The 26,886-nt window shown below is 43.4% G+C and overlaps 1 protein-coding gene across 1 annotated transcript in view; it reads right to left on the reverse strand.

The window, feature by feature from the left end:
* The window catches only part of LOC310777173 (clathrin heavy chain 1-like), a 28,144-nt gene extending 1,569 nt beyond the window's left edge, over positions 1-26,575 (reverse strand). The window contains exons 1-31 of the mRNA XM_083637441.1: positions 26,268-26,575; positions 24,675-24,882; positions 22,120-22,388; positions 20,967-21,128; positions 19,783-19,896; positions 19,286-19,459; positions 17,798-17,995; positions 17,148-17,348; positions 16,354-16,506; positions 16,097-16,219; positions 15,428-15,565; positions 14,824-14,988; positions 14,494-14,674; positions 14,145-14,308; positions 13,801-13,926; positions 13,548-13,690; positions 13,138-13,372; positions 12,800-12,922; positions 12,112-12,257; positions 11,633-11,816; positions 11,300-11,492; positions 10,172-10,329; positions 9,795-9,959; positions 9,206-9,313; positions 8,660-8,827; positions 8,300-8,449; positions 7,918-8,049; positions 7,497-7,607; positions 6,207-6,377; positions 4,900-5,121; positions 58-133 (exon numbers count right to left, since the gene is read on the reverse strand). Coding sequence (XP_083493567.1) covers positions 58-133; positions 4,900-5,121; positions 6,207-6,377; positions 7,497-7,607; positions 7,918-8,049; positions 8,300-8,449; positions 8,660-8,827; positions 9,206-9,313; positions 9,795-9,959; positions 10,172-10,329; positions 11,300-11,492; positions 11,633-11,816; positions 12,112-12,257; positions 12,800-12,922; positions 13,138-13,372; positions 13,548-13,690; positions 13,801-13,926; positions 14,145-14,308; positions 14,494-14,674; positions 14,824-14,988; positions 15,428-15,565; positions 16,097-16,219; positions 16,354-16,506; positions 17,148-17,348; positions 17,798-17,995; positions 19,286-19,459; positions 19,783-19,896; positions 20,967-21,128; positions 22,120-22,388; positions 24,675-24,882; positions 26,268-26,309 — 4,903 coding nt within the window. The 5' untranslated portion in view covers positions 26,310-26,575. The remainder of the gene's footprint in view (positions 1-57; positions 134-4,899; positions 5,122-6,206; positions 6,378-7,496; positions 7,608-7,917; positions 8,050-8,299; positions 8,450-8,659; positions 8,828-9,205; positions 9,314-9,794; positions 9,960-10,171; positions 10,330-11,299; positions 11,493-11,632; positions 11,817-12,111; positions 12,258-12,799; positions 12,923-13,137; positions 13,373-13,547; positions 13,691-13,800; positions 13,927-14,144; positions 14,309-14,493; positions 14,675-14,823; positions 14,989-15,427; positions 15,566-16,096; positions 16,220-16,353; positions 16,507-17,147; positions 17,349-17,797; positions 17,996-19,285; positions 19,460-19,782; positions 19,897-20,966; positions 21,129-22,119; positions 22,389-24,674; positions 24,883-26,267) is intronic.
* Between the last annotated feature and the right edge of the window lie 311 nt (positions 26,576-26,886).

Genomic DNA, 26,886 nt, shown 5'->3' on the forward strand with positions numbered 1-26,886 from the left:
AGAATCTTGATAATATCGCCATGCCAATTATAGCATCTGTAACTACAATCTTTTTACCATAAACGATGGGTTGGGACTCTGTGTTCTGCTCCTCCTGTTTCCTCAGAGATTCAGAGGCTTCGAGTTTGTCCACCTGATGGGAGACAAGAGCGCAGTAATGGCGTTTAGAGCTTACCAACAAAATGGAGGAGGAGGGGGGGGGCTCTTGAATATGGCGGGTTTGTAAAAACTGACCTCTGGGTTATTTCACTGGCTGACGGATGGGACCATTCCTGACAGGCGAAGATGAATAAAGTCCAGATTGAATTAAAGTAGGCTGCAGGAGGCGGCCTTGCTATGGGGAGGGGAGCCTTCTATAAGGCAGAACGGAAGCTACAACTACAGGGCGCTATTGGCTACTCTAATGGTCCAACAGTTAGTGAACACATTATTTGCGGGACATAAGGGAGTATAATTATGGATTAGGGTGGGAGACAAAGACAAGCTACTGGGCAATAATGGTCCCACCTTCCAGCCACCCAGCTGATCTACTCTCACATCTTGGAAAGGCAGAGTATGTAGAGAACCAACCCCTCACCAGTTCAAATAGGGAGTCAACATGACCAACACATTACTTCTGCCATGTCTCTGTCTGTCTGTCTGTCTGTCTGTCTGTCTGTCTGTCTGTCTGTCTGTCTGTCTGTGTGTCAGCAGGATATCTCAAAAACTTGTGAATGGATTTACATTAGGTTAACAGATAGGCCTTGGCCAAGGAACAATTGATTTGATTCTGGTGGTGACCCACTTTGGGATTAGGCGATTGTTGCTTTCAGCTGTGTCTATAAAAATAGATATAGAAATCTTACAGACTTTATTCTAAATCGTATGGGTACGTTTGATCAATAAATCAATTTAACTAAAAATGTAAGTGAAATGACTGTATTTCAGTGTTAACAGCAAGCCAGTGTGCCTTCTAGTTATTATAATACTAACACAAGACAAAGAGGCACATCATATGGTGATACAGTAAGACCTAGGGCTAATGTACACTGCCTCCGGAACAGATGCGGTACGACTCTGGTACGGCTGCGAACAGACCCACACTCATGTCATCTGTCAGACGTGTGCGGGATCCGACAAAAAGGTGCATCATTTTTCAGTATTGCATGTATCGCCCATCTATTAACATGGGCGAGAGTCGATCCGTCAGTTTTGCCGGATCCGCAACGCAGCCATAACGTATCTCGTGTACATTGCCTGTTAGAATCAACTTTCTATCTTGCTAAAATAACTTTTTCTGGGGTTCCTTTTGATAGTTGTTAAGCAGCTCAGAGGACAAAGGACTGACAAAAATTCAAAGAATTAAGCAGGCAGCAAGAAGGTAAAAAACGAAGAAAAAAAGCCTGCTTCAAGGTTTAAAATATCAGTTATGGACTACGTCATATGGTACCATATCTCTCTCAGTTTTTGGGTTCAGTTCTCTACATACTGGCTGGTCTACAGCTACTGAGTCAGTCAATCTGGTTAAGACAGGCTGTGGTTTCGTTTGGAAAGAAGGGAAGAGAGACATGCTGAAGCGGCAATTGAGTTTCTCTGTTAAAAGAGTGAGTGCACGAGGAAGAAAGACAGAGAAGCAGAGAAGAGACGTAGTGGAGGGAGTGTGAGAGAGGGTGGAGGGAATGGTTTTTGTAACAGCCAATCCAAGGCTTCCAGGAGCAGGCACAGCCAACAACGAGGTCTCCTAGCCTGGCCAGAGTGCTGCTAATGCTACAGAGGGAGGGGGACACACATGCGTGTTGCCCTACACAGTGTTTTTGTTTGGTTTCAAACACAGTCAAACTACAGGTTATGCGCTCTCCACACACACCCTAGTCGCTTGTCACTGAAGAGACCACACTTTACAGCAGCAAAGAATAGTCAACCGTGGAGATCAAAGAAAAATACCAAAAAGATTCCCGTCAAAACGTAGGAAGTAATGTTATTTGGTCAAATAAAATGTGTTGTTTTACAGCTTGGAGATGAATTCAGTAGAATAGACAAGACATGGAGAAAGTAACGGAAAGGTCTCTGAAAGAATGGTCACTTCATCGAGTGCCACAGCCACACTGGGTCTTCTAGTCCTGAAATTAGGTCTTACACTTTGCTGCAGTCTATGCCACTGCCCACCGTCCAAATAGACTTATGTCATGTGGCCTCCTCTCCGATAAAAAAGAGAGGATTTATATCAGTGTTCTATTAGTTTGAACACCCTTTGACTATGTCCACAAGGAGAACTTCTATGACTCCTCAGAATAACCTGAACCAAGTATGCCTGGGTGAGTGATGGACCATGTCCAGCAGCAGAGCAGAATGCAGCTGAGTGGTGTGACAGACAGTTTGACATTAGTATCTATCTACAAGTCTGAGAAGGAGGAGGAGCCGACCACAGGAGGTCAGGTGCTTGTCCAGAGTCGCGCTCTTCAGCCATGCCCCGGGAGAGATGCTGAGCATGCTGGTGTTAAGTGGGGTGACTGGGAGCGTTTCACAATGGCTCTTGGTGTGGGTTGTCTGATGGAAGGCACGGAGATTCTGGACTGCTTTGAACAAGGAATAGATTTGTAACTAATGTGCACAAACTCACATGGGAAGAAATGATTGCAGTGGGCTGAGAAAATCTAACATTAGGACTGACCAGATCAGTGAAATTGCACACTGAGCAGTTGCTATCAGGGAAGTACCATTATAATGAAAGAAATATTGTGGTTGACTTATTTAGACCAGAGATAGGCTATACTTGCTTTTAACTACGCATCCATGTGCACATGATAGCTGCTCGCATATCCTGCACCCATTTAGAGCGTATGTATAGCATCAAGTTGGACAGGGCCGGATGTGCACAACTAACGTGCCAAATGGATGCAGGACATGCATATAAAAGCAAGTATATCTCCGGCCTTAATCTGACAACTTTTGAAATATAAAGTTGCAAATGCATTAAAAACAATACTGACACTAAACATAAAAGATTTTCAGGCATAGCTTCGGTTATCATTGTGCTAATTGATATGCATGAGAATACTGGCAAAATGCATCCACTTTAACCAAAACAAATGTTTAAAATGATCTTTGTCAAATATGTGATTTAAGTTTGCGAGTGTGATGGTAAGAGGCGCAACATCATTTTAGACATGGAAGCACTTTTTTTGTCAGCCTGAAGACAAAAATGATCTTAATGATCAATTATATTTGTTTGGAACACACCAAATCAATTCAAATCAATTGGAGTCATTCAGAGGAATGTCAAAGAATAGTTACCTCTCAAAGCATTCTTTTTGCTATAATCCTTGTGTCTTTGTCTATGTCAATAACTAACTAGTTCTTCATTCCTTGCCCAAGTCTCAGTCAAAACCTTGGTGCCATCCACAGTTAACAGAGCCATCACAAACACCAGCAGGCCCAGTGCAGCCCCGGGACGGGTGCAGGAGAGCTCTACTCTGGAGTCTTGTGGGTAGGTAGGAAGTCTAGTGGAGGTGTGGAGTGTACACTCGGAAGCAGCAGAGTGACATGGGGAGGGGGAAAGGAGGGCCATGCAGTTTCTGCTAGTATTACTCCTCCAAACTACAGGCTACAGGGCAGGGGGGAGGGCTCAAAAAGAATGGTTGGAAAATGAATTCGACTTTCACCTTTTCCTTAATCGCATCAACCTGGAAAGGAAATTCAGAAAGGCAACTTAAGGAGAAAAAACAAATGGAAGTCTCCCAAAACAGAAAGAGACAGAAAGAGAAAAAGAGCAAACAAACAGAGGAATCATCGCTTACAGAAAACAGAAGAAAAATCACAAGAGCGAGAGATGCGAGTAACGCCACTTTTGATACAAATGCAGACTTGAGATTACTAGCCTGGCTTAAGACTCAAGATTTACTACATTGTGTAATAGTGATAAAACAAGAAGACACCTAAGAAAGACCTAGGGTAAAATACCATGTAGCACATAATTCCTTGTTGTAACCTGTTTAGGACTACCAAACCTGTGGGGTCTGCTACAATAAGCGCTGGTAAATTTAGTCACCCACAGGAAAAGTATATGAAAATCAATTAGACATACTTTTTAGTGACTGACAACTTACCTGACCAGTAAGATCCACCATTCTGGTATTGCAGGCATGTTAAATAAAAGCTAAGAATCCTTTTACAACTACTGCTGGACTAAGGTCTGCAGCCATCACAATTTCTTGTTTAACAGTTAAATAGTGGAAGCGTTAAGCGGGTCGTATTTTATGCCATGTAACAGACATTATGTGTGGCATGAGGAGCAACACAGCAGGTATGAATCTCTTTTGGAACACATTTGTATGGAAAAGTAGCTTGGATGGATGGAAAACCAAATAAAAAAGGAAAACACCAATGATGACACATGACTGACAAGAAGCGTAGGAGGATCAGCGTGAATGAAGGAAGGAACTGGCAGCATTGGAGGATTTGATCACTGTCTGGAGGGACTGTGTGAGACGGCCCTATAGAACCCTACTGGCATGGGTCCAACAGTATTTACAAATAAGTTTTACCTTCTTCTTTTTTTACCTGCTTGGAGTACCAGAGTGGGGAAGTCGCACAATATAAAGAATTACAGAAAGCTTTAAAACACAAAACATTTAAAAGAAGTAAATTCAATATTTTATAAATTTCTGTTGTAATGCACATCCGAATAGGTCTGATGTGGGAAACTCCGCCCATCTGGGACTCCAAACAGTTTAAAATCAACCCGAAGAATTATTTGTGAATACCATTTCTTAGGTCTGAACACCTAAGCTAAAAAAAAATCTATTTGGTAATCAACACATTAACCCTTTCTAACGTAAGCAAACCTCCCACAAAGGTCTCGGCCCTGACAGTCCATGCACACCGGCCCCCTGGTTACCTGTAGAGGTCTGGCCAACCCACCTTGCTGAGGTACTCCCTCATGACCTGGATGAAATATGGCATGGAGAAGTCCATGATGTTGTGCCTCCAGGCGGTCTCCAGCACCACGTCTGGCCGCAGCAGGTCGTAGCAGGTGAACAGGCAGGCGGCAAAGCACTCCTTCTTGTCCTCCTCCAGGAACCAGGCCAGGAGCTCCTCTGCCAGCTCCGTGTCCTTGGACTCTGACGCGTACTGCATGGCATCCTGCACAGACAAGGATGCAATTACAAGTCAGGTGATTGGGGGAATATCTCCGGTGACACAATGGTAAAAGCATGAACAGTGTACTGTAAGCGTTGTGTACTACAGAGACCTACACATTATAATAATAGTAATCATCATCCTATCCTACTATTATAATAGGGTGGCCAGCGGTTCCGCGGCGCACAATTGCAGGCGAGGTCGCACAGCGGCCAAGCACGTGAGCTGCATCTGCGAGCCCGCAAAGCGGGCAAGACCTCGAGGACAAACCAACGAGGCACAGTACAAATGAGCGCTGCCAGTTCAGCGGGCAAGCCAGCGAGGGGCGCTAGAAAGGAACACGCTTAATTTCTAGTAATAGTAATAATTAATTGATTGGATTTATATAGGCTTTTCAAGGCACCCATATCAGGGTGTGTTGTGTGGGGAGGGGGGAACTCAAGTCATCCACCACTGATGTATAGCACCCACCTGGGTGATGCACGGGAGCCAGTACAGTATGCGGCAGAAGGCTCACCACACATCAGCTATCACGGTGGAGAGTAGAGGACTGAAAGTGCCAATTATATATTGAGGAATGATTAGGTGGCCATGATGGAAGGTTGTCCTGTGAGGCAGTTAAGCCCTACTCTTGCTAAGAATGCCGATGGGATCTTTAATGACCACAGAGAGTCAAGGACCTCGGTTTAACATCTCAGCTGAAGGACGGGGCTCACTCACAGGACAGAGTCCCTGTCTCTGCGCTGGGGCATTGGGTATATTATTTCACAAGGGCAGAGCGCCTGCTACTGGTCCTCCAACAACATGGTCTCCCATCCAAGGACTAACCACAGTCAGACCTGCTTAGCTTCCACAGCAAGCCTTGGCTTATACGAATATTTATGACAATTAAGAGATACATAGGTGCTAGATGGTATCCTCCAAAAGATGATTTTCTCCCACGCATATATTTTACGATACAACTGAACACTCATCTCAATACAGTCAACTTCGTCACTGGCTGCTGTGTTGAAATATAATAGCAGTGATTTATACGCCTTAGAAGATATGGAATGTGCAAGGTTGTCTTTGTTTTAGTGGCCATGGACCTTGTACAGCTTGTCCTTCTTGCAGAGCTCCACGCTCTGTTTCCAGCGGTTGTTGCCCTTGAAAAGGTAGGCTGCGATCCTCCTGAACTCGATCAGCTCGTGCTTCTCTAGGCCCTGGGCCAGCGAGATGTTGTCAAAGTTATCGTAGGCGTCGATGGAGGTACGCAGAGCCTGGGCAGGAGGCAGGGAAAGAGGAGATTAGAGGATGGAGAGAAAAATACATGTCCTTCAAGACATTGATCCTGCTGGTAAAAATAAACCCAAGACCTGTTTAGTGTACTGTGCTATCAAATCCAAGCGTGAACTGAGCTGCCCAGAAACCCTGCCTCTGTTTCTGTTTCGTACACTGCCCAATATCAAACACTTTCCGTAGCAGATACAGCATTATAGTCATTTTCTCTCTTAACAAACAAGATATCTAAAGAATTGTATCATATTAGATTAACATAACGTCGCTGTCATTCCAGGACCTCGAATTTCCAAAAGAGAAACTTTTCAGGAAGTAAAAAAAACCTGTTTGCTCTTAAACTACTGAACCAAATGTCGTCCAAGTTGGCACATGTCTTAATTATAGTTAGTTTCCCGCTGAATGTGTCATTACTTTATTAATATCTTACCTGGATAAGCTCAAATGATGTTGTTTATATTATCAGTCCGACTTGGAAGCGCTTTCTCATGGCCAGTCAAGCGGGAGGCAGTCGCATGCTCATGCACGAGCCCCCAAGCTCCAGGCCACGGGGGCGCGCGCAGGAGCAGCAGCATTGCCCCTCGCCTCTCATGGCCGAAGCGGGGGGTTTGGCATGGGGGTGAGAAATAGTCTGACATAACGTAATGTTAACGTTACTTTATTCTCGTCAGAAAACACTCCGATTTGCATGTTAAAACAAGTTTGCAGCCTAGGAATAACTGGAAAACATTTGATTGATATATTAACGTCAGAGGAAGCCAGGATTAGTCAAAACGATATGAGAAATACACAGCGCGTCTGCCGTGTGTCTTTTCCGGGTTTATTGTCCTGCGTGGGGGGGTACACACGGAGGTAGGGGGGGAATTTCGAGGTTTGACTGACAGATTGAGGGTGAATGGCGTTACGAGATTTACTCACAAGCTCGTTTTAATGCTTTTCCATTGGTTGCATTTGTTAAAAACCACACAGAGACGTGAAGGGTGACCAATGGCATTGATTCATGACAAAAAATAAAAAAGTGAAAAAAGGCACATTCGAGGTCCTGGAACGACAGCGACGATAATGTCTTTGACATGAAAATATACTGTAGAATATTAACATACCGCATAGTCTTCCTCCGTGATGAAGGAGTTGTTAAGTGCTTCATTGACCGACTGGTTGTTGTGATTCTGCACTGACCGCAGATATGGTTTAACCAAGGGCAGCTGCTTGACCTGGAGAAAGAATAGGAGACAAAAGCCATTGATTTTCAAGCAATGGCACTTATTTGTTGTAGGTTCCATAGTACTTATGGATTCAGCTTTGTTTGCCCTTTTTGTTATTTTTTTTCCAATTGCTAGTTATGCGTGTATAAATGCACTGTAGCTTCTTTTGGTTATGGTTATAGTGTATCAAAACTCTAGATGAGTTATCGAACTCTTTCATTTTATCATTGCATTTTATGCAGATAGATGAGGTTTCATTGTGTCACAAATGAATCTAACTGAAACCCTTTGAAAAATGTTATGGGAAGCAATACAGGACCTTGCTGAAGAAGTTGACAGCCCGTGTGTGGTCCAGTCTTGGAGAGAGGACGATGAGCAGGTCATTCAGTAACAACGGTTTGAACTCCAGGTAAAAGTGGGTGGCCTTGTAGTACAGCTCCACATTGGCTACCTACAATGACAAATACACATTATGCTCAGTTGAACAGTTAGGCAATTAAACAGTACATATTTCCAACAGAATAACAGATCATTAATATGCTTTGGCACAATTCTTAACTGTAGAACATTTGGGTATTATAAGAATGACAAAAGACATCACTGATCTGACTTGTAGGTTTGCAGGTTCTAGTTTCAAGCGCTGCCCATGTCCAATTCAAACCCAAGACAAAAGCAATTCCTAATGGATGAAAGTCTTGTACCTTGGTGACAATGTCTTTGAACTGGCCCTCCTTCCAGGCGTCAGCTGGGTGGTTCATCATGGTGATTATGGCGTTGTCGTACTCCTCATACTTGTCGTAGAGGAACACCAGCTCTGCCCAGAGGTGGGCCTGCTCTGCTGCCCTGAGAACCTAACACACACACACACACACACACACACACACACACACACACACACACACACACACAGGTTAGATTCTGTGTATTTGTTTCATTTATATATATATATATATATATATATATATATATATATATACTGTATATATATATATACTGTATATATATAGCCATATATATAGAACCTCCTTTTAAAACACTGCTGTTGCATTTCCTCTACCCACCTTTGGAATGTTGACACGGGACCAGAAGAGCTCCAGGTGCTCCCTCATCTTCTGGGGTTTGAATTTGGAGTAGAGGATGGCCAGCTCGGTGAACATCCCCATGTGAGCACGCTCCAGGCCCAGAGCAGCCTCCAGCATGGTGATCAGCTCCTCAAAGTAACCACGGTCCTGAGCGATACAGACACAGGCTTAAAGAGACTAAACCCTCAACCAGTTTGACGTGTGATTTTTGCTGCCCTCTTGGCCAGGTCAGCATTGTAAAATAAATGATCTACCGAAATTTGAATGTCTGGGTTCCCTAGATTTTTGTGACGTCAAAGTGGGGCCACATGCCAAAAAAGGTTGGGAACCCCTGCCCTAACCCATCAAACAAAATACATGTTATTTAACCTTTAAACAAGCAAACTTATTTTACAGTGACAGCGTTAAGATGTGTGGAAGCCCCACTTGACTTAACTACTTATGTCAAAAATGTGTGTTATTAAGCCTTGGGGTACTGATATTGTAAATGGTTATCTTTACACTGAACCCAGTGATCCTGTGTACCTGGTAGTAGTTGATGAGCTCCTCCAGCTCGTCGGCGTGGACGACAATATGCAGGCCGCACATCTGGGCCAGACGGAACTCCTTCCCATCTACACAGGCAAAACACACCTAGAGGGGCAGAGGAAGAAGTCAAACAATGTTCTTTTGTTGAGTAGAGTCAGTCTAATACTATCTCTTCTTTATTGAGACTGTAGAAAGGCTTAGAGGGAGACAGAAACAGGAAAGAATGCTCAGTCTGACTCTGAAGTCATGATAAACCTTGGCTGCTCCCTGACACTGTTATTTTTGTCTGAAATGTGATGCAAAGCTAGTGTCACAGTGGTCAATGCAAAAATATAGAAAATCTCCAAATAGCCTAGGTTAGGAAATGTGATTAGAAACACCCAAAAAGGGAAGATTAAACTGCAGTTACAAATTAATTAAAGTTGCATGTCCAAAAATATCCAGAAACAGCCTGTAAAGAAAATTCACATCCCCGGTAGCATCCAAGACAAAGATTTTCCTTCAAGACCGTCTACACAACATACTGTATAGCCTAGGCCTACTTCTTACAGTTTAGTGTAATGGGTTTAGCTGTGTCATGCCTCACCTCCTTCCAGGTGCGGGTGCTGTTGGCCTTGCGGGCTCCGTCCACGGCTGCCTGGTACTCTCCCAGGTGCACCAGTGTGGAGGCCAGGCGGCCAAAGTTGGACACGTTGTTGTACAGCAGTTTGGCTGCGTCGTACATCTTGTCGTCGTAGCAGCGGTCACCCACCTGAAGGAGGAGGGAGAGAACAACAGCAGAAGAGGAAGAGCGTACAAGAGAGACATAAAATGATGAGATAGTACAACGAACACGGACGGGTGCTTTATTTTCAATCAACTGTCTGTCTGAATGTGTATAGTGAAGACAGAGGACAGAGAATTGAGTGGCAACAGCTGCGTGTGTGAGTGCGTGTCCAAGAGAGCGTGCTTCCCAGAACCTACTTGTTGGATGTGGGCATTATTTGGTCCGTTGATGAACTCCTCCAGCTCAGCCAGGCGGTTGGTCTTAGCCAGGGCGAAGATCAGCTCTGTTTCAACGTAGGACTCGCGTGCCTTCTTACGAGCCATCTGCAGGAACTTCACCAGGTCCTCCCAGTTACCTGCACAGCACGACTCACATCAGTTTCTGAAGCACATCAACCTATCTTTACTGAAATAACAAGAGCATGCACTTGGCAAACTCTACATGCTAAATTGTTTATACCAGGCATATATCCAAATGATCCAATTTCACCCCCAAAAGACAAAACACTCATCAATTTATGTTTGCTACATGCTAAACGCCTCATAGCTTTATTGTGGAAAAATGTAAGACCGCACTTAGGTCAGTGGCTCCTGGAGATGTCTTCCTGGCCATCAATGGAGAAAATAACCTATATTCTGGAAGACTGCAGTCGAAACATGTCTCGTACGACAAACAAACCTACTAAGTCTTGTATATAAGAACATTTAATTACTATTAAATCAAGTTAGACTAATCAGAGGTGTCCAAATTATTTCCTAAGAAGGGCCAAAAGTAATGTGGATGGATGGCTGTGGGCCAAAAATAAATGTTAATGCTATGTGAAGTTACATTAAGGTATATTATTTTGTCTAGTTTGAGGTAAAAGTATAATCAAGCTAGCTTTAAAAATTTGCCCGCCACAGCCTCTGAAAGACAGTAATATTGGCCGCGATTTTTCTTCCTTTCAAAACCATGGAAGGCCAAAACAAACTGAGCGTGGGCCAAGTTTGGCCCGCGGGCCCCAAATTGGTCTACCATGGACTAAATGAACCTTTTGGACTATATTTTGAAGGTTGAAGGGTAAAAGGGAAACCTCTGATTCCATTCATACTTTTTATGGAAAATATGGATTTTTTAAATTAGATTTTAATTTAAATTTCATCTGTGTATTTTTTTTTTACATTATTTGTGTACATTTTATGTACCGGTAGTTACTTGGCTATACTAATGTCTTGTCAATTATGCTTTTCAATATTGTCTTGATGTTTGTCTTTGTTTTAGTGTTCAAAATCAATAGATTGCTAAAGAAAAGTCCAATAAATGAATAAGCATAGGAATGGTCTTACCACTCTGGGCAGCAGCTTGTCCCACCTCCATGTAGGCAGAGGGGTCGTCAGCCTTGATGTAGGAGTCGATGGCCTCCTTGACCAGGCCCTTCTGAAGCTGAGCCTTTGCCAGCTGACTCCACACCGGGGGCTCATTACAGCGCTCAGCAAACTCATAAGCCCGGTCCAGGTTACCAATGTGCTCGATCAGCACCTGGACACAGTGAGAGGAAGATCACCTCACATTACGGCAAGAATGAGAAATCAATTATGAGGGCCATTAAAACAACATTTATGTCAAGGAACTAGCTGGGGTTCAAACTGTAAAAATGAGTCAACCAGCTACCCACTGACCTGCACAGCAGACGTGTTGACATCAAATTTCCTGAAGATGGCAAAGGCCTCCTCAAAGAGCTCGTTGCTAATGGCGATGTTAGCAATGTCCGGGGCGTCGTAGTTGTCCAGTCGGTTGATGTACTCCATGACACGGGTCCGATCTGCCTTGATGGCTGTCAGGATCAGCAGGTTCTGGAGGTTTCTGAAAGGAAAACACAGGAAAGGAGGGTCTCAGTGAGCTCTGGTCAAGTAAAATAAGAAGTTGTTGTGCACTTTCAAAAACCTTATGTTTTATGTCAGTGTTGCTGAGGGTGGTCTTAATTCCAAAAACTACAAAAAGGAAAAGTGACACAATAACACAAAACAATAGACTGGTTCACTCCAAAGCATTCATCTACTGGCTGAACACAGATTGCATTAAAAAAAATACAGTTTACTAATATTTGCAGACATTTCTTTTAGATTAAGTTATATTAAACCATAAAGGCCTCTTTCACCTGTGCTCGCTGAAGACAGAGTTATCCAGGACGATCTTCTCCAGAAGCTCAATGAGCTCGTTGGGCAGGTCAGCGGTCATGAAGGCTTTGACCGTGACAGACACCTCCTCCGGATCTTGAGTTTCTGACAAGGCTGTCTGGACAACCTACAGCGGAGAGAGAGACCAGGCTAGATGCACCAAATTGGTTGATTGATTGATTGATTTTATTTATGGATATAGCAGACAAAATCCAAGAGATAGACATGTAAAAGTGTGAACACTTATTTCCAACATGGTCCCTGAATCTGATGTTGTAAATAACAGGAAAATGTAACCTAGATTAGAACTTAATAGGCCCGCAGTTTTGGAAAATTTGATCAAGTATTCATAACAGAGTAACATAGCGGTAAAATACTAATATAATCAAAGCACAAACAGATGATCTAAGCCACTGGTTCTCAAAGTGGGGTCGGGGACCCCCAGGGGTCCTTGAGGGGGTTCCAGGGGGTCCCCAGCAAACAAAGATCTAAATACTAAAATCTTATCAGAGCGTAAACCCTGGGACAAGATCTTATCAAATGGGGGTCAGTGGTCTAATTTGTGTTCGTTTCGGGTCCTTGATATGACAAAGTTTGAGAACCACTGATCTAAATAATCAAAGTTCAGGTGGTCTAACTGAGGATAAGAGAAGAAAGAAGGGGTTGTACCTGGTCGATAAGTGGTCTTCTGTAGGGATTAGTCTCCAGCAGCACGCTGGCCCAGAGCTCAGGGTTCTTGCGACGCACCAGGTAGCGGGACAGACTCTTGAACAGGGAGTTCTCATTGCAGACCTGCAGTATGATACACAAAACTGTCAACATGTTGGACAACAAAAATGGAAAAGCAAGTTGCACACATTTGCAAAATGTGTGCAGCATGCCTCATACAGTCTGTCCCATACTAGAGTTGCAACCTATTCCATTTGTCATAAAGCATGTAATTGTAGCTTATGAGAATTGTTAATATGTCTGCCCTCATCTTCACTATGTTGTCATTCCAAACTCACATTGATCAGCTCCTGGTCACACAGTCCTCTCTCGTAGGCCACGCAGGCCAGGTGGGGGTCTCTCTTCTCACAGTACTTGCCCACCACACGGCTGTCGTAGTAGGGGTTCTCCTTCAAGAAGCGCTCGGGGTTGTTGTTGCTGTCGATGTAGATCTTGGCCAGGGCGTTGTGGGTGGCAGGCTCCTCGCAGCCTTCATGAATACGGGCTTCCAGCCAGGGTAGCAGCAGCTTCAGTCTGGAGAAACACATAGTAAGGTTTGGTGGGAAAAACAACTGCTGACCTATTACTCAATGAGCAAAATATGTATGTAATAATCTATATTCTTATAGCCGTTTCAACAACGTTGCAAAGTGCTGACCGTGTCATTCCCCTATTACTGTACAGTTGTTTTTAGTCCCTGCCATCTTACCGGTTTCTCTTCTCCACTTCAGCGACCAGTTCGTCTGTAGAGAATTGCCCTCTCACCACCAAGATCAGGTTCTTAATCACATCTTCAGCACAATCCACATCCAGCAGGCCTCCAATGACTACTGGCAAGCGGCTGGGGTTCACCTAGAATAAACAATCGTTCAGTTATGACATATCCCTCATTCAGATAAGGGCTGTTTCACAAGAGAACCTTTCCAAGTACCATCAAGTTGTGAAGGAGGACTATTATCTACCTTCTGCACATAGATCTCAATGTACTTCTGCAGGCTGTTGCGGTACAGGTACAGGACCAGATCATGGACAAAATCAAAACGGTCACACACAATGATCAGAGGCAGCTGGTCAGTCAGCTTGGCTTCCTGTAGAGAGAAAATATATAACATTGTTATTGGCCAATAAAACACATTGGCTGAATAATAATCTAAAATATATGTTTCCACTTTCCACTACACCTAAATGCCATGTTTGCAACTTGTCCATTCACAGAAATGACTGGGCTGCTGTTGTGTTAATATGGTAATAAAGCTCTGTTCTGTTTGGGGTTGAGTGTGCAGCAACAGCAGCTGTATTTCCTCACCTTGAGGAAGTTCTTTACACGTTCGGGGTCGTAGCAGTTGCTCTCGCGACAAATCCTTTCCACCTCTTTAATCTGGCCCGTCTTGCAGGCAGCCTGGATATATTTGAAGTGGACCTCTGGGTCCTGGCTGAAGTTCACAATGGAACCCAAGAAGTAGAAGAGACCTGGAAGAGACAAACAACTCAAATGAATTAACTGTAAATTAAATTAAATTGTGTCTGAATCTCTTCCTGCTTATAACTGCAGCTGGTGCTTAAGGGAGAAAGTGTGGGAAGGAAAAGGGTAAATATAATTATTATTAGGCCTATATATACACAAGCAATAAACAGGAATGACAGTCCCAGCTTACCCTCAAAGCTCTTGAAGGACTCAAAGAGCTCAGTGAGGGACTGAGTGGAGAGCTGCTCGTGGTACTTGGAGGCCACCTGGACGGAGATCTGCAGGTTCTGGCGGATGTTGGCCGAAAGCATGGCCCTCAGACACTCCAGAGAGTCTTCCACTGATAAGGAGCCAAAGAAATTCACCAACCACTGGAGGGAAGGAAAGCATACGATCGGCAATACAGAAAGCAATAGGGTAAGCACAAAGACAACCCCATATCAAATCAAATTTGGTATGAAGCCACCATAAAGAACGGAGCGTTAGTATTTCTTGTACTATTTCTGGGCCTGTGCTGTACCTCTGGGTTGAGGAGGTGTGTGTGCACCACGGCACGCTTGATGTCGTACAGGTCTGTGTAGTGCTCCAGCGCCCTCTGCAGGAGGCCGGCTTTTTCACACAGCTGGGCCACATGGGCACGATCATAGTGGGTGAACATCTGGTTTCCCAGGATGGCATCTGCCACCTGTGAAACATGACACAGTAACAAAGACTTTTCAATAACGATCGAGACTTGGCAACAGATGGTGGCGGAAAATTAGGCATTTGGGGATGGGAAAAGGCAATAATACAGTTTTTAGAATATAAACACAATCCAAATGGTTACTTCGACAAATTGTGATGTAAAAGACGAAACAAGGAAAGTCGTAGGCCTGATGAATACATAATCTCCTGGTTGAATGTGTAATTAAATATGACGTATAGGAATTGGTGATGGTGTGGATATGGGTGTGCACACAAGTCTTGGGTCATAAATGGTTCATTTTACTTAGGCATTAGATAGCTGGGGTTTGTGATGAGGTAAACTCCACCCACCTAGTACCCCATCAAGATTATAACAAAAGCTACGAATTATTTGTGAATCGTAACCGATTCTGGCCTGATGTAATCGTGTATTTGTGTACCTGCGGTGCGTGGACTAAATTCATTTCCAGCAGGCGTGTCTGCAGTGGTCCCTCCATGGGTCTGTTGTTCTTCAGGGCGTCCAGCAGGAAAGACGTACACTGCTGGATCAGGTTGTACTCCATAAACACATCAACAATCTGGGGACACACAGAGGGGGGAAATTAGGACATGTCCTGCTAATCACACTACTGAAAATGAACAGAGTTTTTGCATAAAAAACTATCAAAGCAATCAGATGTGTCAAACCACAAGAACAAAATGTTTTTTTTATTTTTAATCAAACAAGAACACATTTGTATTTACTGGTTGGGTGTTGAATGTAGATTAGTAGCCACTGCAGAATTCTACTTTCCTGTATTGACCGTGCATAAGTACGATTCTTCTTTCCAGTTAGGAGCTGCAAATAGCTACATCTGTAACTGTGTGCAGACTGCAGACAGTAGACTCACATTGCCAGTACTGTCCGTTTGTGGCCAATCTGAGCTAGTTGATTGCTAATCATAATATCAATAGTGTTGCAGTGATAGGTGATAGGTGCAGCTAAAGATTTTGCTGCAGCCAACTTTTATGTGGTCAACATCAGCTGACTACTCTCGGGTCATAGAAAATCAAAGGACTTGTGGTATGTCTTTCTGTTGTGAGCACATGGTAAAGGTGTTCCCTCTGACCTGTGTGATGTCAGCAAGTGGCTCCTCATCCTGGACCAGCATCTGGGAGAACTGCAGGCCCTGCTCGGGGCTGATCCGCATCACGTTCCTTAGCAGGAAGATCCAGTCTGGGGTGTAGCCCACCTAGAGAGGATTTTTACATTACTTTTTTCCCTTTTTGCACCCACAATGTGTCAGAAGATCAAATTCCTCTCTCTGTCTCTTCTTCATATCATGTGACATCATGCAGTAACATCCAATGAAGTGTCATCACAAACCTTCTTGGCATAGAGGACGATCTTCTGGAACTGGCCAGTCTCTGCGAAGCACTGGATGACCTTGTTGGGGACGTTGGCTCTGAGGTAGACGCTGAGGGCCAGAGTAGGATCCACAGACTTCACCAAGTCTCCAAGCTCCTCCGAGCACTCCAGCTGTAGAAACACAGACAGACACACAATCCAATCAAATCCACAGCACTTGGTTCAGCACCTCCTAAAAAGCCTTTCTGTTTGACGTAACCTAGAAGAATGAGATTGTATTTACTTAATTTTAATTTCATGAGACCAAATTAGTTGTGCTGAGACAAAATTAAGAGTTGTCTATCTGCAAAAAGCTAAAAATAATAATAATAATAAAAATGTATATGTACTGTAGTGTATATACATTTTGGAAAAATGTTGCCACCTGAAATTCAATGTTCAATACTTCAGAAACAGATGATTTTATGCTCAAAAACACAACTATTTTGAAAGCAAATGTCTTAAGATGCTCCCAACTATAATCTTAACCCATAATTATTTGTATTACTATTATGTTATCATGGTCATTGGTCAAGTCAGCAATCATCTTGCAAGAGAAGGTATCTTTTATATATACATGTATATATACAGTATATATGAAGACACATTTCAGACCATGGGATATCAAAAATGAGGAGTGAGATTGGTAGAAGTAATTTAAATAGTGATTGAACATTTAAATAATTGAAAACCCCCCCATCTCCAAATGTAGCATGTGCTCCTGTGTATGTTGCTGTAACAGCAACATTGCAAACCAGCATCTGGTCACTTGCCTTGTCCTCTTTGAGCCACTTCTCCAGCAGCTGCTTGCGGCCCTGCTGGAGGACGGGCCGGCACAGCTCCAGGGACTCAAACTTGTTGAGTTGGCCCTGGTCCAGCAGGATGCCAAAGTACTGGAGCAAGGGGGACGTCTGGCCCGGCTGGGCCGGCACACTCTGGAACCGCCGGATGGTGTCCGGGGTACGCAAGATGCCCTGGATAACAACCATGAATGGGCGGAGAAAATGAGTCTGTGAGTGGAGTTTGGTTGTCCTTTGTGGTGATGTGTAAACACATGAAGTGAAGTGTAATTCTATTGAAGATAATAGTTAGAATTTAAATTTACATTTGAACATCTTAATCCAGCCATGGTGCTGAAACAACATTGGTCAGTGCTTTTAACCGTCTCTTACAGGCTTTTCAACTGTTTTTGGTGTACAGTGGACATCTTACTCTCATTGCAATAGTAAATCCTGTATAAGACTAATGTTATTTTCCCCCCACATCTATCTAAATCCAAGTGTGATGTAACATTGTTACTAAATGGTGCTAAGCTGTAGACATCTGCTTAGTCTGCACAGTCTGAGCTTCTGAACTGTGAGTAACATCTACCATCACATTGTTTTTGGGAGCTCTGGAGTGCAGGTTGGTGCACTGGCAGTACCTTTGGTGCATTGGCAGCCACCTTGGCAGCCTCCGAGTAATTCCCTGCTGCGAAGAGGGTGTTGAACTTGCGGGCAAACAGCTCCTCAGCGCCGGCCAGGTTGTTGCGGACGGCCATGCGCAGAGCCAGGTCTGGGTTCTGGAGCACATTGGTGATGTAGGGGATGATGTTTTCCTCCTCCACGCACACTGACAACACCTGGACAAACATGTTTTCAACACTTTAATATTTGAACCCAACAAACAATTGACTTACAGTAAACAAAATGCCAATGTATAAGTGTTAAAACACTGAAGGGTACAGAGAGAAGTTAGAGACGGGATGCAGACCTGAGCCAAATTGTATTGTCCTGATGTAGCCATCTCCTAGCCTGGGTAAACCCAGCCTCCACGTGACCTCTATCTATGCGCTATCAGTCACTTGCGCTATGCACTATCACTCTTTGTGACTGATAGCGCATAGATAGAGGTCACGTGGAGGCTGGGTTTACCCAGGCTAGCCATCTCCATGCAATGCTAAGAACTATTGGCAACTATTATTTGACCCAGGTCTTAATTGATACTGCACTTTTCATTCAGAGTCAAATCAAATATGTTCTTTTTACACACCTTTGTGTGTAAAAATAGATTTAGGCGAATCATATTTTGATAATTGGACTCTCATTCTTAACTTAGACAGATGGCTTACCCAATGTTGTGTATAGTGGTGTGTGTGTGTGTGAGTGAGAGAGAGAGAGAGAGTGAGTGTGAGTGTGTAATGCACTGGACCATATTGGGCCAGACTCTTAGGTGACAGCCAAGAGCAGTAAGGAGATTAGGATGCCCAGCCTGTCTGCCAAAGCTGGCCCGTCCTACTGTGACTGTCACCTGCTGCTTGACACTGACTGGAGGTGCCATTACAAGCTGCTAGTCACAAGGATTCTCTCAGTCAAGGTCACACGACAACACCAAGTAACCACACAAATATGAAAAAGACTGATGACAAGACGATGGACTAGAACTTAGCATGTACAGTATACACGTATACTGAGTATCAGACTGGCGCAGACTTAGAGATATAATTCACAGTTTCACACAATGCTATAAGTTCATTTTGGGGGGGGGGCGGGATATTGTCACTTTAAGTTCATCGTTCAACATTTCTGTCTGTTTCCACTGAATCATTTATCAGTGGTGCCACCACAGTAAAGAAATTGCCACCACTGTAAATGAAATTACAATTAACACGGGGTTTCACAGACTAGACGACGACGAAGCACGACCTTTAGGTGAGGTATAATGAGCATATACCACAGCCTGTCATGATCTATTGCTTACATAATGAATGGTCTCATGGATGACTGAAAGACAATTGCCTTGTAAGGCCCAGCTCATCACTTGAATTTCAGTGTGCTCTTTGAGATGACATGAGGAATGGAGGGACAGCGTGTGTGCGCACACACACACACACACACACACACACACACACACACAGTTTAATGTATAGTACCTGTCCTTTCCTGTTGACCCCGATGATGCCGGCGGTGGGCTCGTGGGGGGCGGTGACAAAGATGGTCTCCCCGCTGATCCTGTTCATGTAGATACAGGTTCCAGTCTCCAGGTCATACAGGTGGATGTAGCCATATTTGGTGATGAGAAAGACCACATCTTGCTTGGAGCTGATCTAGATGTATGGGGATGAGGAAAATGATTAGAGAAGCTAACTAATAAACAAACAGAACACTGTCACAATACCCTTTGATTGACGGAATCCAAAAGTGCTCAGCTCAGTTGGTCAAGTCATTATATCTATTAATATTTTTTTAAGCATACTTAACATACAAAAGTTTAAAATGTAGTGACAAGAGTAGGAGACGTAGATACAATAATGTCAAGGCTGTGATGTGGAAGATGAGCTGGAAGGAAGGAACCTTAAAGAGAATGCAGACAACCGGACAACATGTCAATAGTGAGTACTACAAGTTTGTTTTGAGTCGGGTCATGTACCTGCATGGCAACAGGGAAATCATTCTGGGCTTCTGGAGGAAAGAAAACATCCACAGCTTTCTTTGGAAACGGCTGGTTCCCAGTTGGGGGAGTCCCAACTTCAATGATGTGCAGCTAGAAGCAAAGACATATATGAATGATATATATAGAATGAATGAATGAATGAATGGCTGAATGATTTTTTTTTTATTACTCAACCCGCATAAAAGACTGCATAAATTCATACCAAGTCAAGACCAGAGTACAGTGTGCCGTATAGGCTTACATTATTAGACAACAATGGAAGAAAATTAAGAAACGGGTAAATATATACATATTAAGTAAATAATAATAATAATAATAAGAGGTATATTGCTTTTTTTTTTATAGGTGCTGTCATTTTATTTATCAGTTTCACTCATTAATTTCAGCCTGATCACTTTTGCAGGAAATGCATAAATGTGGTCCATGTATCCTTGAATTTATTTAATTTCCCTCTGACTAGTGACTACATAGGTTAATTTCTCCAGATCAAGGCATGACACCATGTCCTGTAACTACATTGCAGGTGTAGAGCCATCCATAGTTTTCCATCTCAACGCAATCACTCTCCTAGCCTGAAGCAGGCACATATTCATCAAGGGCGCTGGCTTGTGGCCTGGTGCAAAGTGATCAGCATAGATACCTAAAATACAGAGCTTCGCCTCAAAAGGGATCTTTATAGCAGCTATACAGTAGACCAGGTTGACTATATCTTTCCAGAACAGATGGATTTTTGACATTCCCACATAACAGTGTAGCAGAGTACCAACATTTAGCAAAATCTACTGTTATACACGTACAGAAATATAACTTTCTTTTAACCATCTCAGGCAGATAACCTAGCACTGCATTTAGCTTGATCATGGGAACTCAAAACTCCTTCTGCCTGGGCTTGAAGTCTGCCCCTGCCATTGAGACATTGTGACAATCTCAGAAGGGACCTCTACTCCCATTTCCACTCTTTGTCTGTGTGCTACCCCTAGCCCATTATTATTGCAGTGCTAAATCTGAGACATTTCCACTCTTTGTCTGGGTGCTAGCCCTAGCCCGTTATTATTGCAGTGCTAAATCTGAGACATTTCCACTCTTTGTCTGGGTGCTAGCCCTAGCCCGTCATTATTGCAGTGCTAAATCTGAGACATTGTGGTGCTAATCAGTCATACCTTTCCTCCCGCCTGTCCACGCACAGCAAAGCAGAACAGGGTTGACTCTTCAGTGTTGCCCTCCATCTTGAACTGGGCGAAGCCGGCGGCGTGGCCCTCGATGGGCTGGGACACCTTCCTGTCCACAGAGTACAGCTGCATGGCTCCCACCACACGGTTTTGCTACAGCAAAGAGGAGAGAAAGCCCATCAGCCCATAGGAAAGGCTCAAGCTATCCATGACTTGCAGTGACATCCATCATTGTTTGGTTGATGCTGCCACACTGACTTCTAAACACTGTTCCATTATAACCATACAGAACAAGAAATCATGAGCAAGCCAAGGTTTCATCTGACTTCATTAGACAATGACAGATATTCTAGTGAAGTCCTTGGTGGATGTGACGTTTACCATCTTCCATCAACACTGCTGACACCACTAAAGTCTGCAGATAAACTTCCCAATCCATCGTGTCACAGTACAGACATAACCTGCTAGCTCTCAATCACAACCTGCCTCCGTATTCTGGTGAAACCTTTCAACACATACAAAAAAAACATGACATGCATTTTAATTTGTAGTTGTTCTTGGGAGTCAATATGGTGGTATCAATAGAGTAGTCATGTTACAAGTCATGTATAGCAGCAGTGTGGTGTTACAGTGTCTCCTGATGAAACTGTGTCACCGCACAATCGTCTTGATTTACATAGTGATTTATTTAACTACCCCCCCCCACTCGGCAGATCATTAGCCTTTTTTTTAGATTGTACCTTTTAGCATTCAGATTCTCGAAAAGAGAGGTTGAACACTATACTGATGCAAAATGTTAATTTTGGCACAAAGAAAATCAATAAAAATGCCATAGATACATTTCTGAGATTGGGTGTTACTGCAAATGGTATTAGGGATGCACAATCATAGATACTCAACTCAACGATTAATAATACTGTAGTTCGGTGATATTGAATGGTTTGTTATATTACAAATTCTCTGGCACCTCCCAGTGTGGAGTGCAAAACTATGTGACTAAAACGGAAGTTACAATGGAAAAGCAAGGAGCTCCAGTGGGTTAGTGTTAAAGACAGAAACCTTACATAGACCATGTTTTGTAAAATGTAGTCCTGAACATAAGTTAAATTAGTTTCCGTTGCTAGTTTGTTAGTAGTATAACTACCTGTGCTGAAATGCCAATGAGTAGCAGCCATTTCTGTTTAGCGTCAGTGCGGTAGTTGATGATCTGACAGCCAGCCAGGCTGGAGTGGCGGTCAAAGACTTTGATTGGCTGAGAGTCTCCCTCCATGCTCCAATGGTAGACAGCGTTGTCTGTGACCAGGGCAACAGTGTTGAGGGAGATCCACTTCCAGAAGGTCACATCATCTGTCATCGTGTGGGCCTTCATCTTGCTCTTCATCTCAATGTTGAAGATCTGCAGGGTCTTTGCCGCTGAAAAGGTTCAGAGCCGAGGTTAACGTACAATGATCCAGAGGCACGCTTTGACTAAAAAAGCTCATATTTATCTAGTCACTACGACTAACACACACAAACCACAACAGGCTTTGGGAATAAATGAATAGAGAATACCAAATTCCACTTGTTGGAGAAATGTTGGTAGGCAGGGTTTGGTGTAAGTAACACCAAAAGAACCATACAACAAGCCAGCACCAGTTGCAATACAGAGGGGCAAGACCAACAAATGGGGAACAAATTAAGTGGTAGGATCTGCATTCAGTTAGGTCTGATGCAAAACACTGTGCTGGAGGAACACATTCAGCTGAGGCTGAATATGCAAACCTTTGTGATTAGGTGAACTGAGACCTTGAACGTGCCATTCCAAAAACAGAAAAAATAGATTTCTAATAAGATAAACTCAAGAGAGTCAAGCTTATCTAAGCTTCTCAACTGGGTCGAAATGGCTTTCCTGGCTGTTTTGGTTAATTGGTGTACAATGCTGTAGTGATTTTTGTAACCCAAAGCCAGATCAAGTAGGAACCCAGATCTGCAGCAAAACATGCAGCCCAATGCAATTCAAAACGATCGTTTTAAGGCCTATGTCCAGCTCTCCAGCTCCACCTACTAGAAAAATGAAACTTCAGGCATGTCTGTGATCCCAGCTCTTAGGGGCAAAATGTTAATCCTAAAATGAGGGATGTGGGAGTTTGGGTTGGGTCTAAATGCAGATTAGCAACAGAAGACCACAAAGCACACAAACACATGTACAGTAATGATGGGAAGGCTGTTGGAGGGATGCACTTACGCCCATTCAACCCCCCCCCCCTCCCCCAACAATTCAGGCTCATTGGAGGAAAGAGACTCCAATCCGTTGGGGCCGTAACACATCTTTTGCGTTCAGTCAAGCCCAAGCAAGCCTCCCTCCCTCCCTCTCTAAACTAAACTTCATGCTACAGGTAACTGTGATTTAAAATAAATAAATAACATTCAATATTGTGAGGCAGTGACTTTCTAAATCAAGTCTGTAGGCTACTCCTATTGTGTGTGTACTAATTATGATAAGTTGAAAAATGGACAGCCCATAGTAAAACAAAGACAGTGAAATAGGACATGTAATTATTAGAAGTGAAAAATTGCCACCACAACAATTAGGCTACAGTACAAATACGATACAGTGGGAATGGGTATAAAAAAAAAAGTACTGACCAAATACAAATGTTATTCAACTAGCTTCTCTGTTTGAACTGCACTACTAATACAAGTTGATAAACAACACGTACTGAAGCTTAACTTTGGTAAACCCACTCAAGCCTAATCCTGTGCGGTAATGTGCATGGTCAGTAAATCGGACAAAAATATATCATGTACAAGAGTGATACTCTCGTATTGCAAATCATTTTTCCAGACCAATCTCCTGTACACAATCGCCGAAAGCCTATAAGCCATGTCAGTCCTTGCTAAATTAGATAAGCCCACAACCTCTGAAAAACACTGGCAATAACTGAAAATGCTTTAGTTGTCTACATCCAGTACATGCAACATCATAGGCCTATGGCAAACTAGCCTTATGAGAATTAGGCCTACTTCATAAGAGCCTGTTCAGTGCATATTACCCTGCTGCTTATTGATGGGTTAGTTAAGACCAGGGCCTAGATGTCTGTGCTTGAATGCTTGCTTGCCAATGTGTGAGCGTTCCCCTCTATTCCGCTATAGTTGCCCTACTTGTGTTGCCACTGCACATTCAAGCCTTCCTTACAACTAACATCAGAACTGTGCAGACATTTCAACACAGTGCATACAGGATTACACTTTTACAGCTCATGATAGGTAAAATTCAACTCACCGTCTGCAAACATAAGAAAGCGGTAAGAAATGAAAAAAGAGCAAAAACAAGCAAAATAGACAAAGCATTCATGATAGCATGACATTTCTACTAGCAATGCTACTGTGGCTGACTACTGTCCATAGAAGTAATATCAATGTACTTTTAAGATTTGAACAAATTAAGAGTTACACTATTTCTTTTTAACAAACAGAAATGGGTTGGTCTGCATATGGACATCAAAATGAGAAGCAGACTGTGACAAGTAGGTAACTGGCTGACAAACACACACAAGATTTACACAAATGGCCTGGTACATTAGAAAAGCAACATACAGAGGAATGTGACTGGCCAAAACCTGAATTGTTACATGTTTAGCTTTCTAGGTGCCACATGACATTCTGTGCTAACAGCCCTATAGTATATGCATACATGCATACATTCTGGGCAGAGCTTACCTTTAAGGGCAATAACTTTGCTTGCAGGGTTCATGATGGCGCTGTCTGCAGAGATGGGCCTGCGGATTGGAGTGTTGGGGTCGGCCATGTCAATGATGACAACTTGGGCCTGCTCGCCCACCTTCTCTCTTATGCAGATGAACTTATCTGACTCCATCGTAAGAGTGCTGAATCCAATGTTGGCTGGGTTGATCCCCAGGTTCTGGAGCTGAGATATGAATGGATAACATTTTTCAGAATCAGCTTGTGGTCAACACTGTTTCAGATTGAGCTGCTGAGCTGTCTCTAGTAAGAAGGTGAATCAGGGTACACTACACAGCTATTTTTACACATAAATGAGCAAACCTACATATGTATGTACAGTAGTAGCCTACGTATGTATATACATGCATGCATGTATGCATGTATGTATCTTTCTATCTGTGTAATTTTCCTCAGACACCGTCGGCCTAACAGCATTCATATTTGGCACAGGTAGCGGCAGGGGTCCCGAGCAGATGGTGACAGCCAGATTTTTTAAGGGCTGATTAAATGGGCAAAAAATACTAATTAGTGGCCAAAATGAGTGAACACAAGTTCAGCACCATGGAGAGCTCCACTCCTTAGCTACTGATGGAGCACAGCTGAGCAGAGTTGGAATCAGCCAAGGAAGTGGACTATGAAAACCCTCTGGAAACGGAGAGGAGAGGCTGCATGATGCCAACCTTGTGAGCAAGGCCTGACTAAATGGCCAATCCCAATAAATGTGGGGTTCCAAGCCTTCCATCCTCAAGTTGAATGCTTAGTATAGGCTAAACAGTCACCAACCCTCTAACCACTACACAAAATTGGGATGAAGCAATTGAACTTTCAGCTGACTCCCATTCTCAAGCATTAAAAAACGTGTGTGAGAGAGCATGATGATGTCCTACTCATTTTTGACATGTGTGGACCAACTGGTTCACCTGGGTGAGAAAGAGGCTGTATTTCAAACATACAAAGCTGATATAAGCAAATCGTGTCCAATGGCGTGTCGTGACATAAGGTTAATGTGTGATATCATACGGTCATCATGACATACGGTATTAAGTTATCGTTATTGTATCATACACACGTGTATCATATTATAATATCGTTATAGTATGACTGTTATAGGCCTAACGTTAACAAAGCACCAAAACAGGCATCCTGGCGATAAACTTTGACGTAGCCGGGTGACTGAATAACGTTATACGATTAGCGTGACGTGACTGAACGAACCCGTCACGACACACTGTTAGCTATTAGCTGGCTAACTGATATTAACTAGGTTAAGCAATGGTTAACCACGTGATGTTAAGTCAATAAAGGTCAACAAAAGTACTTAATTGCGGCTACCTGGCTGTCGTTGACAGATAGCACAAGTTAAGTCACTGAGCTAGGTAGGATGAATTGCTAGCCTGAATAGCTAACCGTTAGCTGTTGGCTAAACGGGGGAGGGGAGGTCATTCATTTGCTGCGGGTGTTGACGTTTAGCTTGGCTAGCTAACGAGCTGTCAAACAACTGCTAAGTGGCGAAATCACATAATTATTAAAACACTTTGTTTATACAGCATTAAACGTTCTTCCACATACCTGCAGGTGCTCCTGGAAGCGGATAGGCAGGATTTGAGCCATCGTGATTCCCTGGGCTTCTCCGGAGTCCTGAAATTCTAGCTTTAACAGCTAGCTAGCTAGGTAGTAGCACCGCGCTAGCTACGACCTCCTCACTGTATCGGTGTAGGTCGGAGCCAGTCAGAGAAAATAAAAGCCTGATCGGGGTACTATAAGGAGCGTTTTCAATCGACTTCCATAAATCTAGTACCAAAAATGTCAACCGTGTCCCCCGTCCGTGTGTGTTTTCAGCACTGCATCAATGGATAGCAGTGGCTACACGGCTCCGATCTTCTGTCCAAAATCCGCAATGGCGGCGGAAACGGCTCAGAACCTTTCCAATCCGGAAGAAGCATCTGGGGACCTCTTTGGAAGGACACGGCGAGTCTGACCACCGTGTTTGTTGTGTGAATCACTTGACATTTTGAAATTTGAGCAAATGGGCTACATTTTGTAGGCGTTTAGTTACTTTAGTTTCAGATTAGCAGTTTTTGCAGCAGGATCTCTCAAACCCAACAAATAATTCGCCCCTGTGTAACGTCAGTTCTGTTTAAAACGTTAATTGGGATGTCCAGGCCAGCCATTCACCCCTCAGAGAAAA

Source organism: Poromitra crassiceps, assembly GCF_964638095.1.
Source record: "Poromitra crassiceps genome assembly, chromosome: 5".
Taxonomy (NCBI): Eukaryota; Metazoa; Chordata; class Actinopteri; order Beryciformes; family Melamphaidae; genus Poromitra; species Poromitra crassiceps.